Genomic DNA, 14,546 nt, shown 5'->3' with positions numbered 1-14,546 from the left:
ACTTTGTTGAAGCACCTTTGTCACCGATTACAGCCTCGAGTCTTCTTGGGTATGACGCTACAAGCTTGGCACCTGTATTTAGGGAGGTTCTCCCATTCTTTGCAGATCATCTCAAGCTCTGTCAGGCTGGATGGGGAGCGTTGCAACACAGCAATTTTTTTAAAGGAAAGGGAAAAGGGGAGACCTAGTCAGTTGTACAACTGAATGCCTTCAACTGAAATGTGTATTCCACATATTTTCAGGTCTGTTTGATCGGGTTCAAGTCCGGACTCTGGTTGGGCCACTCAAGGACATTCAGAGACCCGAAGCTACTCCTGCATTGTCTTGGCTGTGTGCTTAGGGTTGTTGTCCTGTTGGAAGGTAAACCTTCGCTCCAGTCTGAGGTCCTGAGCACTCTGGAGCAGGATCTCTCAAGGATCTCTCTGTACTTTGCGCCATTCATATTTCACTCGATCCTGATTTGTCTCCAAGCCTCTGCCACTGAAAAACATCCCCACAGCATGATGCTGCCACCACATGCTTCACCGTAGGGATGGTGCCAGGTTTCCTCCAGACGTGACGCTTGGCATTCAGGCCAAAGAGTTCAATCTCGGTTTCATCATACCAGAGAATCTTGCTTCTCATGGTCTGAGAGTCCTTTAGGTGCCTTTTGGCAAACTCCAATCGGGCTGTCATGTGCCTTTTACTGAGGAGTGGATTACATCTGGCCACTACCATAAAGGCCTGATTGGTTGAGTGCTGCAGAGATGGTTGTCCTTCTAGGAAGGTTCTCCTATCACCACAGACGAACTCTGGAGCTCTGTCAATACTATCTGTCAACATCAATGCCTGTATTGAACAAAATCTGATTTATGGCAATACAGTACCTTCCATCCCTCTACACCTTTTCATTCTATGAATTCATATTCTATTTTCAGTGAAATCACATTATCTAAAAGTTTTAGTGGGTTTTGTGAACTTTAAACAACCAATTTGGTTGTAATGACCACTACATTGGTTCTACAGTATATGATTGATAATTCGAAGAAAAGGTTTGTATCTTGTTTGCCCTTACCAAACTGGCTGGGTTGCCAGGAGACAATGATAGTGTCATATTTAGGATTCTGATCAGCTACGAACTCAACAGTCACATCTTGTGGAGCGCGGACATAATGCTGGCACACATCTGTCCACCCAGAAAGAAAAAAAACATGGCCACTGAACACAACCTGGGGGAAATTATGCTAAGAAAAAGATCATTGTAATAATGATTCAAATGAACACACAGCTTTAAAATACAGAGCTAAAATGGCCATGGTAGACATGCAAGGATATTTTATAGTAAATTTAAAAAGAAATTGGTGACAGGCACTACAGTGACACCTTGACCTATTCAGAGGTAAATTCTTAACATTCTTCAAAATCTGAAAACAAACATCACAAGTGAAAAGACAGAACGTAACACTTAAGTTGTTTTTGGTTCGGTCTTCAGAAATAACAGACAACGGCTCATTCTTGTCTCACTTATGTGCAATACACTGCCTTATGCAGTGACACATACTTGTTTGTGAAACCGTACCATTGTAGAAGTTACCTTCAAGGTATAGGGTCTGTAGGGTGAAACTGTTTATTCTGACACGCACTTACTGTCCCTCCAAATGCCTCGGCAGAGGAAATGGGTTCTTCCAACATCTCGGTTGATTCTGCAGTATTCACAGCCTGGACCCCCCATAAGATGGTGCATGAGAGGACAGGATATACATAAATGACTTGATTTGGGCAGAGAAAGGAGCAGGGTAAAATAATGTACGGCCAGTAATGCAGTACATTTTCATTTGGCGCCACAATAAATCAACTCCAAGGAGAGATTAGATATTTTTCCTAAAACAACTTCTATCACAAGAGAGAATGTATAGGTATATAGGCGTAATGGAACTAACGATGTATGTGACAGTGAATATGTAAACACAGAGGTGGAGGGGCCCAACGGTCTAATCCTTTCCTTTACGCTCGGTTATCTGGAAGTCACTGTTAACCATAGGGCGGCGCACAATTGGCCCAGCGTCATCCGGGGTACGGTTTGGCCGGGGTAGGCCGTCACAGAAAATAAGAATTTGTTCTTAACTGACTTGCCTAGTTAAATAAAGGTTAAATTAATAAATACTCTAAGAGGTAACAAAACACAGCTGGAGTAAAGGAGAAAACATTAACAGCCCGAGGCAAAGGCCTTCAACTGTCAGCTAGGTAGTATAGTAGGTAGATGAATGGCCCCCATCATGCCCACTATCGTTGCACGCTTTGGATAAAATGGCTGCTAAATGGCATATTGTTACTTCCTACGAGGGGAGAAATGACCACACGAGGGTAAAAAGGGCACACTTCCAATCACTGTACTACTCTAAATCAACTCTACAATGAATCATTACAAAAAGTCCTTCACTTATCCAGGTTTTTTAATCCTGCATGTCCATCCTTCGCCGGTCGCAATTGCCTTGGTAATATTTCAGCATTTTCCAAAATCAGAAAATGTCCATTGAAATGCTTATGATAAAAACCTGGCATATAAATGTATAGCGCCAGAAATAGAAGCATTTCCTTAGCATTTCACCTGACAAGTATACTTTTCCAGAGGACCTGGAAACAGTGAAGCTGCCAAAATATTGCCCAAAGTTACAATCAAGTCAACAAGCCCGATTCCTATTCTATGTGCAGGGATGGGCAACTGGCGGCCAAGCAGACCCTCTTTTGAAGCTCAAACGGCAAGTTGACAACATTGTTCCATTTCTTCAATTATCTCCAACAGCCGAGTTTTACAATAGTAATGGAGGTGCCAAACAAACCACATTCAGGACACTTATTACAATAAACAAGGCCAAATAAAAATGTTGTTTTTAATAATATAAATTAGTAAAGTTGATCGAATTTAATTAACACAGTGAACAGCGTCCAAGTGTAGGTTTGTTTTGTACATTTTTTTTAAAGAAAAAATATTTGGGATCACACATTTTCATAGAAATTAAAGCAGTAATATTTCTTAAACAGAATTGTTATGTTTTGGTAAAGAAATCACTATGGTTTGTTAGGCAACAACACTTTGGGGAATTAAAAAAAAAAAGTTGAGGAATAACAATGAAGAGAAACCTAATGATTTAAAGTGAATATAGTTTATCAATCTGAAAGTAAAATGCTTCTGACAATACATTAATAGTAAAACATGGGGAAAAAATGTGTGCCCAGAAAGATCCTGAAGACAATATTTTCACCGGATCTGAAAAACAAGAAATAAAAAATATAATGTAATTTACGTTGCAACATCTGCATGTTACGATAAACCTCTCAACTTCATATCCATTCTTTACCTAATAATACAAGTTTTGGGCTATAATGATAAAATTATTGATAATAGGCCTATATTTGCTATTTCCTACATGTTTTATGAACTAACTAACAGCTGAAAGTGAACAGGCCCATGCATGCCGACACTCACACAGCGTCATGTGGAGCATACTTATGAAACAATCCTGTTCGTTTCGGCCCAAAAGTTGGAAAAGGGTATAAATCATAAGCCATTATATACACGATGATCTATCCAACCAATGATGCTACATTCTTTTGCTGTTTCATTTGTACACCGTGACGTGTGATTGGCCACAGCAGGGAATAATGTGGAGGAACACATTACATCACACTCTACATAAACCTAGAATACCAATCAGATCGTTTGATAAAACTATAAGGAAAGCAATTATAATATTCCTACGTAGATATTGGTAGTGTGTTAAGGTTAGAGATAACCACTCACGGTGTATTTGTCCCATTTCTTCTCCGGGTCGTAGGGCTCCCAGCGGCTAGCAGGGAAGATGTGCTTGTTCTTCTCATACCAGCACCTCAGCACCACTTTACCTGCGTGAGACTACGACACACCAAGGACACTCGTTGTTGTTAACGCTGCTGCACTGGCAAATAACTTGGATTCAAAAAATAAATAGAAGTATCAAAACACACTTGGAAATTGAATATTAAAACAATACGGATCTCCTCACCTCGTCTTTTTCAACAGTGGCGTCGTTCACCAGCCGAATGTCATCGTGGACATCAAAGCTGAAGAGTGGACCTGTAGTGGAATAAAGTATAAAATATATATATATAATGCCATCAGTGAAGTTACATAAATGTTTAAATATAACGTCGATTTTTTTTGATGAACTTTGAAGTTACCACTGGCTCACCAGATTTGCCTCGAGCTTTTGTCACAATGAAGTCATAGAAACTATGATGCTAGAACAGAAAACAGAGATAATGGTTCAGTTTAATATGAAGAAGAGATGTAAAATTTAGAATAGTTCAGATTGATGTAGAGCAGCACTCACATGTGGGATGATCAGATCCTCTTTGATGTACATCAGCTGCTCGACACCAGCAGCCCTACAAAGACCCCCCAACCTTTTACAACCTTCCTTCATAAAGAATAACATTAAAGGGAAATCCTATAATGTTAGTGCCAATGGGCACCTAGGGTGTATTCATTAGACGAAGAACGTAGCAAACAGTTGCAAAACGTTTTTACAATGGAAACCGTTTACTCCAATACGGAAAAAGCTTTGAGATGAAAACGCAAGTTTTTAATTGGACAAATTCAGGTAGGGTCCCGCCCCGTTTAATTTCGTTTGCTTCTGTTTTCTAGTAAATACACCCGCCTAGATAAAACCAAAGCCACCACTTCAGTCACATCTACTCTTACCTCAGCTCACTGAAATCTTTCCTCAAGACCTCCAGTGCTTTCTGAAGGAACTGCTGCATGGTATTTCCCTTCTTCATCTGTAGTAAACACACAACAATGCACACTGATACATGCTATAGTATACAGGTATATCTCATCCGACCAAAGTTAAATGTATGGCTCCATTTGCTTTCCAACAAGACATCCATTGCTAAGCAACCGGTTCTCTCTTACTGTACCTTGACAGTCTTACGATGCCCCGATCCATCCCAGTAGGAGAACGTGATCTCAATTTCTTCACCTGCACGGAAGATGTGTCATTATCAATAAGTGTCATTATCATGGCATGGTTGTAACTAGCAGGGTAGTGAACTACTCATTTAAGCTCATCATTACCACATGGGACCAATATAAAATGAGCACTGGATGTAATAGTCATGTGTGATTGTCGTGTGTAATCAATCTCGCTTACTCTTGATCTTTTCCTGTTTTCCCTCCCACTCCTGGCGCAGCTCCTCTCGAAGCCGATTCTCCTCCTCCTGAACTCCCAATAATAAACACATTTTAAGCTTGGGTTCCGTGTGTGTGCACACACACATATACATATAGGACATTTATATAGTGTATACCCTGGGCTCTGTGTGTGTGTGTGTGTGTGTGTATACAACCGTCCAAAAATTTGGGGTCACTTAGAAATGTCCTTGTTTTTGAAAGAATATCAATTTTTTTGTCCATTAAAATAACATAGTATTGATCAGAAATACAGTGTAGACATTGTTAATGTTGCAAATAGCCAGAGTTGCAAAGAAAAATCCATATCTCAGACTGGCCAATAAAAAGAAAAGATTAAGATGGGCAAAAGAACACAGACACTGGACAGAGGAACTCTGCCTAGAAGGCCAGCATCCCGGAGTCGCCTCTTCACTGTTGACGTTGAGACCGGTGTTTTGCGGGTACTATTTAATGAAGCTGCCAGTCGAGGACTTGTGAGGCGTCTGTTTCCCAAACTAGACACTCTAATGTACTTGTCCTCTTGCTCAGTTGTGCACTGGGGCCTCCCACTCTTCTTTCTATTCTGGTTAGAGCCAGGTTGCGCTGTTCTGTGAAGGGAGTAGTACACAGCGTTGTACGAGATCTTCAGTTTCTTGGTAATTTCTCGCATGGAATAGCCTTCATTTCTCAGAACAAGAATAGACTGATGAGTTTCAGAAGAAAGTTCTTTGTTTCTGGCCATTTTGAGCCTCTAATTGAACCCACAAATGCTGATGCTCCAGATACTCAACTAGTCCAATGAAGGACCGTTTTATTGCTTCTTTAAATCAGAACAACAGTTTTCAGCTGTCCATTAAAAAATCTGCGGTTTCCAGCTACAATAGTCATTTACAACATTAACAATGTCTACACTATTTCTGATAAATTTGATGTTATTTTGACGGACACATTTTTTGTGTGCTTTTCTTTCAAAAACAAGGACATTTCTAAGTGACCCCAAACTTTTGAGCGGTTATGTGTATATATATATATACATATATATGCATGTATATATGCATGTATGCCCACACACACACAACATTTATATAGTGTATGCCCTGGGCTCTGTGTGTGTATAAAGGCACATTTATATAGTGTACACCCTGTGCATACTGGACAGGAGTCAAAGGGGTAGGAATGGGCCGATTTCTCCACCCCCTTCTCCGGCCGTTGTATTGGGCAGTTCAATGGTGAGAAATTACTCAGTCCCTGGAGCAAAAAGGAAATTGAGGCTATCATAGGATTCAATGACATTATGAAGTGCAGCTCAGAACAGCTGAAGATTGGATTTTAAAGAACTGATTGGGTCTCTGCTTGACACGAACATACACCCCATAATATCTGGCCATCTGCCCAAATCGTGGCACTGAACATTTCAACCCTTCATAACTGGCTTCGAGACTATTGCAGCTCTGTGGGTGTAACATTTATTGACAATGATAATACCTTCTGGAAACAAAGCTTGTTTTATAAAGGAGGATGGGATCCACCCAAATCATTTGGGTTCCTGGATCTTTTCACACCATTATAAGGCTGCGTTGAGACAATGACTTATCAATGACCCAGGTCCAGCTCAATTAATCCCTACTGTTGTGTCTCTGAGTTGTCATAACGCCTTAGCATATGTACATTATCCCAGGGGCATTGGAAGACACAATGTAAGTAACCTCATTTATGTCCCGCTAAACGCCCTGAATGCCTCGGCTGATCCTACAGCTATTGTATGCAGTAATCATGAGTCTATGAACCAGATTTATGCCATTAGCACTGAGGCGGTGTGCCCTAGTAGGAAGTCCACTGTGTGCAGCTCATCCTGCACTGACAGAAATAACATGAGCTAATCTACTTCTGCTAAGCTTCCCAGTACAGCAGTGAAAACAAGCAAGCATCCCAGACAAGTGCTCAAAATATATAGCTTAAGAAACAAGGTTCATGAAATTATTAAATTTGCTAGTAACAAAATACATTCATATTCTAAAAATCTCTGAAACTCACTTAGATTATACCTTTGATGATACAGTGGTAGCAATACAAGGTTATAACATTTACAGAAAATACAGAAATGCTAGTGGTGGAGGTGTTGACCCTTTATATTCTGAACCACATTCCTGTAAAGCTTAATAGAGGATCTCATGTTAAATACTGTTGAAGTAATATGGTTACAAATTCATCTGCCTCACCTAAAGCCCATTCTTGTGGGAAGCTGCTATAGACCAAGTGCTAACAGTCAGTATCTGGACAACATGTGTGAAATGCATGTGATATCAACAGAGAGGTATATTTTCTGGGTGATTTAAATACTGACTGGCTTTTCTCAAGATGTCCACTCAAGAAAAAAGCTTCAAACTGTAACAACCTGAACCAGGTCACTGGCACTAATCAGTCAACCTGCCAGGCCAGTCAAACAGCACAGGAATGAAATCATCAACATATATTGATCACTTCTTTACTAATGCTGCAGAAAGGTGCTCTAAAGCAGTATCCAGATCCATCAGATGTAGTGATCACAATACAGTAGCACATATCTAGGAAAACCAAAGTTCCAAAGGCTGGGCCTAATATAGTGTATAAGAGGTCATACAATAAGTTTCGTAGTGATTCCTATGTTGTTGATGTAAAGAATATTTGTTGGTCCGTGGATTGTAATGAGGAGCAACCAGATGCTGCACTTGACATATTTATGAAATTTCTTATTCCAGTTACTAATAAGCATGCAACTATTATGAAAATGATTGTAAAAAAAAAACTGTTAAATCCCTGTGGATTGATGAGGAATTGAAAAATGGTATGGTTGAGAAGGATGAGGCAAAAGGAATGGAAAATAAGTCTGGTTACAACCGATTGGCAAACGTACTGCAAATAGAGAAATCCTGCAACTAAACTGAATAAAAAGAAGAAACTACACTATGAAACAAAGAAATGACAAAGAATGATAGTAAAGCTTTGGAGCACATTAAATTACATTTTGGCCAACAAGTCAAACTCAGCTCCACCATTCATTGAATCAGGTGGCTCATTCATCACAAAACCACTGATATTGCCAATTACTTTAATGATTTTTTCTTTGGCAAGATTAGCAAACGTAGGCATGACATGCCAGCAACAAACACTGACACTACACATCCAAGTATAACTGATCAAATTATTAAAAGACAAGCATTGTCATTTTTTTTATTCTGTAAAGTGATTGTGGAAGAGGTGAAAAAAGCATCGTTGTCTATCAACAATGACAAGCCACCGGGGTCTGACAACTTGGATGGAAAATTACTGAGGATGATAGTGTACGATATTGTCACTCCTATTTGCCATATCTTCAATCTAAGCCTACTAGAGAGCGTGTGCCCTCGGGCCTGGAGGAAAGCTAAAGTAATTCCACTACCCAAGAATTGTAAAGCCCCCTTTACTGGCTCAAATAGCTGACTAATCAGCCTACTACCAGCCCTAAGTAAACTTTTGGGGGGGAAAATGGTGTTTGACCAGATACAATGCTATTTTACAGTAAAGAAAATGACAGAGTTTTAGCACGCTTATAGGAAAGGACATTCAACAAGCACTTACACAAATGACTGATGATTGGCTGAGAGAAAATGTGGCGTTTGACAATCAATAGTCTGCTGATGGAAAAACATATGCGTTATGGCTTTAGACACCTTGCTATACTGTGGATGTGTTCTTTAATGGAAGCCTCTCTAACATTGTCCAGGTAGAATCAGGAATTCCCCAGGGCAGCTGTCTAGGCACCTTACTTTTTCAATATTTACCAATGACACGCCACTGGCCTTGAGTAAAGCCAGTGTGTCTATGTACAGTGCATTCTGATATTATTCAGACCGCTTGACTTTTTCCACATTTGTTAGGTTACAGCCTTATTATAAAATGTATTAAATTGTTTCCCCCCCTAATCAATCTACACACAATACCCCATAACGATCAAGCAAAAACAGGTTAATATATTTTTTTTTAACTGTATTTAAAAATAAACGGACATATCACATTTCCATAAGTATTCAGACCCTTTACTCGGTGCTTTGTTGAAGAACCTTTGGCAGCGATTACAGCCTCAAGTCTTCTTGAGCATGACGCTACAAGCTTGACACACATGTATTTGAAGAGTTTCTCCCATTCTTTTCTGCAGATCCTCTCCTGCTCTGTCAGGTTGGATGGGGAGTGTCGCTGCACAGCTATTTTCAAGTCTCCCCAGAGATGTTCGATCGGGTTCAAGTCCGGGCTCTGGCTGGGCCACACAAGGACATTCAGAGACTTCTCCCAAAGCCACTCCTGTGTTGTATTGGCTGTGTGCTTAGGGTCGCTGGCCTGCTGAAACTGAACCTTCGCCACAGTCTGAGGTCCTGAGCGCTCTGGAGCAGGTTTTCATCAATGATCCCTCTGTACTTTGCTCTGTTCATCTTTCCCTTAATCCTGACTAGTCTCCCAGTCCCTGAAAAATATCCCCACAACACAATGCTGCCAAACCCATGCTTCACCGTAGGGATGGTGCCAGGTTTCCTCCAGACGTGACACTTGGTATTCAGACCAGAGTTCAATCTTGGTTTCATCAGAGCAGAGAATCTTGTTTCGCATGGTCTGAGAGTCCTTTTACTGAGGAGTGGCTTCCGTCTGGCCACTCTAACATAAAGGCCTGATTCGTGGAGTGCTGCAGAGATGGTTGTCCTTCTGGAAGGTTCTCCCATCTCCACAGAGGATCTCTGGAGCTCTGTCAGGATGACCATCGGGTTCTTGGTCACCTCCCTTGAGTGCTCAGTTTGGCCAGCTCTAGGAAGTCTTGGTGGTTCCAAACTTCTTTCATTTAAGAATGATGGAGGCCACTGTGTTCTCGGGGACCTTCAATGATGCAGTAATTTTTTGTTACCTTTCCCCATATCTGTGCCTCGACACGATCCTGCCTCGGAGCTCCATGGACAATTCCTTCGACCTCGTTGCTTGGTTTTTGCTCTGACATGAACTCTCTACTGTGGAACTTTATATAGACCGGTGTGTGCCTTTCCAAATCATGTCCAATCAATTGAATTTACCACAGGTGGACTCCAATCAAGTTGGAAAAAATGAATTTAATCAATTTTAGAATAAGGCAGTGACTAAACTGCTTGGAGTAACCCTGGATTTTAAACTGCTTGGAACAACCCTGGATTTTAAACTGCTTGGAGTAACCCTGGATTTTAAACTGCCTTGGCAGCAGCTAATAGGGATCATGCTTTATATGCAGGTGAGATTTCAATGTAAGAGAGGTTTGATTTGGAGAAAATACGTGTGACTGGTTGTATATGCATAAGGCTCACCTCTCTGTCCCGGTCCGGCAGGAAACTGGTGTCCACATCTGGGTTCTTCCCTAGCTTCTTCTTCTTAGCGGGGAAATCTTTGGAAGATAAGTCAGTATTCACTGATTGTTCTTAGAGAATAATATACATAAGTATTGTGGCTATAAACAACAGATTTATTATGAAAACCACTCACAGTCCTCTTCCTCCTCTTCCTCTTCCTCCTCAGTCTCCTCTTTCTCCTCCTCTTCATCTTCAGGATTAAAGGATAAACTGGCAATCTTTCTCTTCTGCTCTTCCTTTCTTTTCTTCTCCTTCTGCTTCTCCAGCTTTCTGAAGGTAGACAGAAAGAGAGCAAAGATGAGACACTGACAATAGCTTTGAGAGATCATAACAAACAAAAAAGTGGCAGGGAATCGAGTAACTCTGGGAATACAGTAACTCACAGCATCAACTCCTTTGATTGCTCCTTCTTGGCCAGTTGCTTTTCTCGTTCTTTCACAAGAGCCTCCTGCCTGGCCTTCATATCATTGAGTGTCACCAGACCTGACAAGGGAAGACAGTATTGCAGTAAGATTGTGTTCTTCACAATTATGTATTCAAACATTCATCATTAAAAAAGGCAAGTCTGACATGGAAAAAGTCCCATTATATACTTACCAACAGTGCTGGATTTGAGCTCTGCTTCCACCGCATCATAATGAGCTGAGAACTTCTTGTCTATGTTGGACTTGACCATGTTGTCCTGTAGGAAATATTCAGATAGTAAGAGGGGAACACATGGCTAGGAACGTTAAGGCTACTCCTGTAAGCAGTGTAGCGCAAAGGCTATAGATTGCTCGTTTGATATATTTCAGTAACTAGATAGCAGTGAATAAGCAATACTATTACTCAGCTAACAAGTGACTGACCTGAGCAATTTTCTCCTTTAGCTGTGAAAGTTGTTCTCTTTCCTTTTCACGCTTTTTTATCAGCTGCATGGCTCTTCCAGCCTCGCTTGCTGCACCTTTGTACTGCGCCATGACTATATCTTCTGAGAATCAAACAGCAATAAGAATCTGGAAAAAGTAGCTAAACGCTACAGCCACAGACAACTTGTCTAAACAACAACTAATCACTGTTTTTATAACAGTGTATAGCGAAACGTTATTGTAGCTAGATGCTGAAATGTCCTCGCATCATAACAAACACGACCGAAAATGGTCTCGGTGAAGTGCATTCTGGGTAGTGTGCGAATCAGTAAAAAAGCCCGTGCAACCACTTCCGGCGGGGTTTCAATCATTTCAAAATAAAAGTAAAGTAGCAGTTGGTTCCATTTACTACACTGACCCTGCTGCAGGGGACAACAAAGCTGATTTGACATGATGCTCACTGCACCTGGCGCTGGAATTATCATATTATTTGCTTGGCTCTCTCCAAGTAACGCTCTCTATTTTCACATTGGAGAGACGGAGAAAAAATGCTTTATAGAGGAAATTCCAGATGAGACTATGGTTATTGGTAAATTATTATTTTAGCGTTAGATAACGTTAAAGCTGGTTAACTCGTCAGCTGCTTCTGGCTCATAGGCTATTTTGATTAATCCAGTCAGTTAGTGCATGCATGTCTTTCATTTCCTGACAGATGTAGCTAGATTTGATGGATAAAAATATATATAATGGGTCTTAATAAATACATGTTTTTTTTGCTGGCTAGCTACAAAAGACGAGAAGATTATACAGTATGTGACTGTGGGATTAGCCAACGTGTTATTTGATATGGAATATGCCCTTTATCGAGGATGGGAGGAATAGCCTTTCATCTGGCATCTCTCTATTATCAGGGAAATACAGGACCCAGCTGTGGGACAAGCAGATGGGATCCTTCCTCCAAGCCACCCCTGGCCTTGGAATGCATGTGGAAATCAAAGATCCAGATACTAAGGTCAGTCAAACAATGAGAAGATTAGATACAAGGTTACCACACTCAAAGTGTACAGTCATTACAGTTTGTGTATGTATCTTCATACACACAATGCCTCCACGTATGTTTCATCGGTATGTCTCTCTCTCTCCAACCCTCTATTCTAGATAATTCTGTCTCGTCAGTATGGGTCAGATGGACGGTTCACCTTTACTTCCCATACACCAGGCGAGCACCAGATCTGCCTGCACTCCAACTCCACCAAGATGGCCCTTTTCGCTGGCGGCAAACTGGTATGAATGGGATGTTGTTCTGGACATTTTTCTTCTCACAAAAAAAAAAATAACTTTCGTATAGCAGTAAATCTGCAGATAGTCTGGCATTCTAACCTTGTGTTCCGTCTTAGAGAGTCCACCTGGATATTCAGGTTGGTGAACATACCAACAACTACCCCGAAATCGCAGCAAAAGACAAGCTCACAGAGCTGCAATTAAGAGCTCGACAATTACTGGACCAACTAGAACAGATTCAGAAAGAGCAGAACTATCAGCAGGTGGGTTGAAAGAGAACATCTACATTTTGAGTTGAGTAAGCCACAACCATAGGGGATAATAAATATTGACATTTATTTTATCCTGTATAATGTCACATACAAAGCTGTTGTGGAATCCACGTCTTACCCTTGTCTTTTAACGATCTAGTGACTGTCTGTGTATCTCTTTTAACAGTATCGTGAGGAGCGGTTCCGCATGACGAGTGAGAGCACCAATCAGCATGTGCTTTGGTGGTCTATAGCTCAGACACTTATCCTCATCGTCACTGGCATCTGGCAGCTCAAGCACCTCAAGAGCTTCTTTGAGGCCAAGAAGTTGGTGTAATGCTCACAGGACATCACTGATTGAGTTCAAGACAGCAGTGACAACCATACAGAGTTGACTGGCAGAGAGAGACGCTTAAACCTGGGCAGAAAATTGAGAATATCCAGTGTGTCATGTATTGTCCATTAATTATTCTGTGACTTTAATTATTGTGATCAGTAAGCAAGCACCTGTGTCCATTTCCTTGTATTTTGTCCCCACTTTTGTATTGTTTTATATCAACTTTGTTGGACTGCACATAAGGAGTGGCAAATGTACCCTTATGTGTTTGTTTTGTAGATTTATCATTCTGCATACTTTTGGTTTAAACAGGTAGCCTAGTGGTTAGAGCGCTGGGCCAGTAACCGAAAGGTTGCTGGATCGAATCCCCGAGCTGATAATCTGCCCCCGAGCAAGGCAGTTAACACACTGTTCCCCGTGAGCCAAAGACGTGATGTAGATTATGGCAGCCCCCCGCACCTCTCTGATTGAGGGGTTGGGTTAAATGTGGAAGATGCATTTCAGTTGACCAACTGACTAGTTATCCCCCTTTCCTTTTGATTATTGTGATTTAGTCTGATAACATAATTATAGCAGAGCTAATAATAGTTTTAGCTCAATGACTAACCTGTTCACAAGCAGAATGCCACACACATCCTTAACTTCTGTTGAAGAGCAGTATCATTCCAGGAAACGGGGTATTATTGATTTTTAGAAGATGGTCCAAGCAGCACTTTTTTTCTTTTTCTTCCAAAGACCAACATATCTTTGAATCAGGTGCAGATTACATTTGAATGTTATGACATGAAGGCCTATGATAAAATACCCTCAAGTTATTCCAAACTGATCTAGATATCAGTAAGATGTGAATAGAATATTTTGATAAATACAGCAGTATGAGGTACAAATTCAACAACTTCATAATTACAAATTAAGGTTTTTACTTTTGGTTGGCTGTCATTTCTATGTATGCAATAAAACATGTAAAAGTAATTTGTTATGTGATTCTTTGTTTATGTAAAATTACTGTACATTTCCTGCATAGGAAAAATACAAAACCAAGTTATTTTCAACAATTATTTTGCTTGTCACCTTCTGCAGAATCAATTTAATCCTGTATCTCATTTTAAGTGAATGTTTTGCAATGTTTATTTGCAGTTCCCTTAGTTATGGATTTAGTTTTACATTGAACCATAACTATAAGAAAATCATAGCAGAACGAAACTATTTCTTCTTTGCATAGGTTAAATCTTTCAGTGCACCAACACATAACTCAGACCA

General features: G+C 40.5%; 2 protein-coding genes across 2 annotated transcripts; one reads left to right on the top strand and one right to left on the bottom strand.

Annotated features, from left to right (window-relative positions):
- Positions 1 to 2,856: 2,856 nt before the first annotated feature.
- LOC139557835 (protein FAM50A) lies at positions 2,857 to 11,744 on the bottom strand. The gene is made up of 13 exons (XM_071373074.1): positions 11,418 to 11,744; positions 11,167 to 11,251; positions 10,953 to 11,052; positions 10,703 to 10,839; positions 10,528 to 10,604; positions 5,172 to 5,238; positions 4,939 to 5,000; positions 4,721 to 4,797; positions 4,350 to 4,404; positions 4,209 to 4,257; positions 4,023 to 4,093; positions 3,782 to 3,892; positions 2,857 to 3,247 (listed from the first exon to the last, which is right to left on the bottom strand). The coding sequence occupies exons 1-13, from the start codon at positions 11,526 to 11,528 to the stop codon at positions 3,239 to 3,241; spliced, it is 1,011 nt and encodes a 336-aa protein (XP_071229175.1). The 5' UTR covers positions 11,529 to 11,744; the 3' UTR covers positions 2,857 to 3,238.
- Positions 11,720 to 14,258, top strand: LOC139557838 (transmembrane emp24 domain-containing protein 4-like). Its single transcript, XM_071373076.1, has 5 exons — positions 11,720 to 12,006; positions 12,329 to 12,429; positions 12,576 to 12,701; positions 12,815 to 12,961; positions 13,137 to 14,258. Exons 1-5 carry the CDS (start codon positions 11,868 to 11,870, stop codon positions 13,284 to 13,286), a joined length of 663 nt encoding a protein of 220 aa, XP_071229177.1. The 5' UTR covers positions 11,720 to 11,867; the 3' UTR covers positions 13,287 to 14,258.
- The last annotated feature ends 288 nt before the right edge of the window (positions 14,259 to 14,546 follow it).

Source organism: Salvelinus alpinus, chromosome 28 (genome assembly GCF_045679555.1).
Source record: "Salvelinus alpinus chromosome 28, SLU_Salpinus.1, whole genome shotgun sequence".
Lineage (NCBI taxonomy): Eukaryota > Metazoa > Chordata > Actinopteri > Salmoniformes > Salmonidae > Salvelinus > Salvelinus alpinus.
This window is presented reverse-complemented; position numbering and strand designations above follow the sequence as displayed.

Coding starts and splice junctions, on each gene's coding strand:
- LOC139557838 (XM_071373076.1), top strand. CDS start 11,868: ATGATGCTCACTGCACCTGGCGCTGGAATTATCATATTATTTGCTTGG. Junction 12,430..12,575: donor TCAAAGATCCAGATACTAAG/GTCAGTCAAACA, acceptor CCTCTATTCTAG/ATAATTCTGTCTCGTCAGTA. Junction 12,702..12,814: donor TTTTCGCTGGCGGCAAACTG/GTATGAATGGGA, acceptor GTTCCGTCTTAG/AGAGTCCACCTGGATATTCA.
- LOC139557835 (XM_071373074.1), bottom strand. CDS start 11,528: ATGGCGCAGTACAAAGGTGCAGCAAGCGAGGCTGGAAGAGCCATGCAG. Junction 11,053..11,166: donor GCTCAAATCCAGCACTGTTG/GTAAGTATATAA, acceptor TTCCCTTGTCAG/GTCTGGTGACACTCAATGAT. Junction 4,405..4,720: donor AAAGATTTCAGTGAGCTGAG/GTAAGAGTAGAT, acceptor GGGTCTTTGTAG/GGCTGCTGGTGTCGAGCAGC.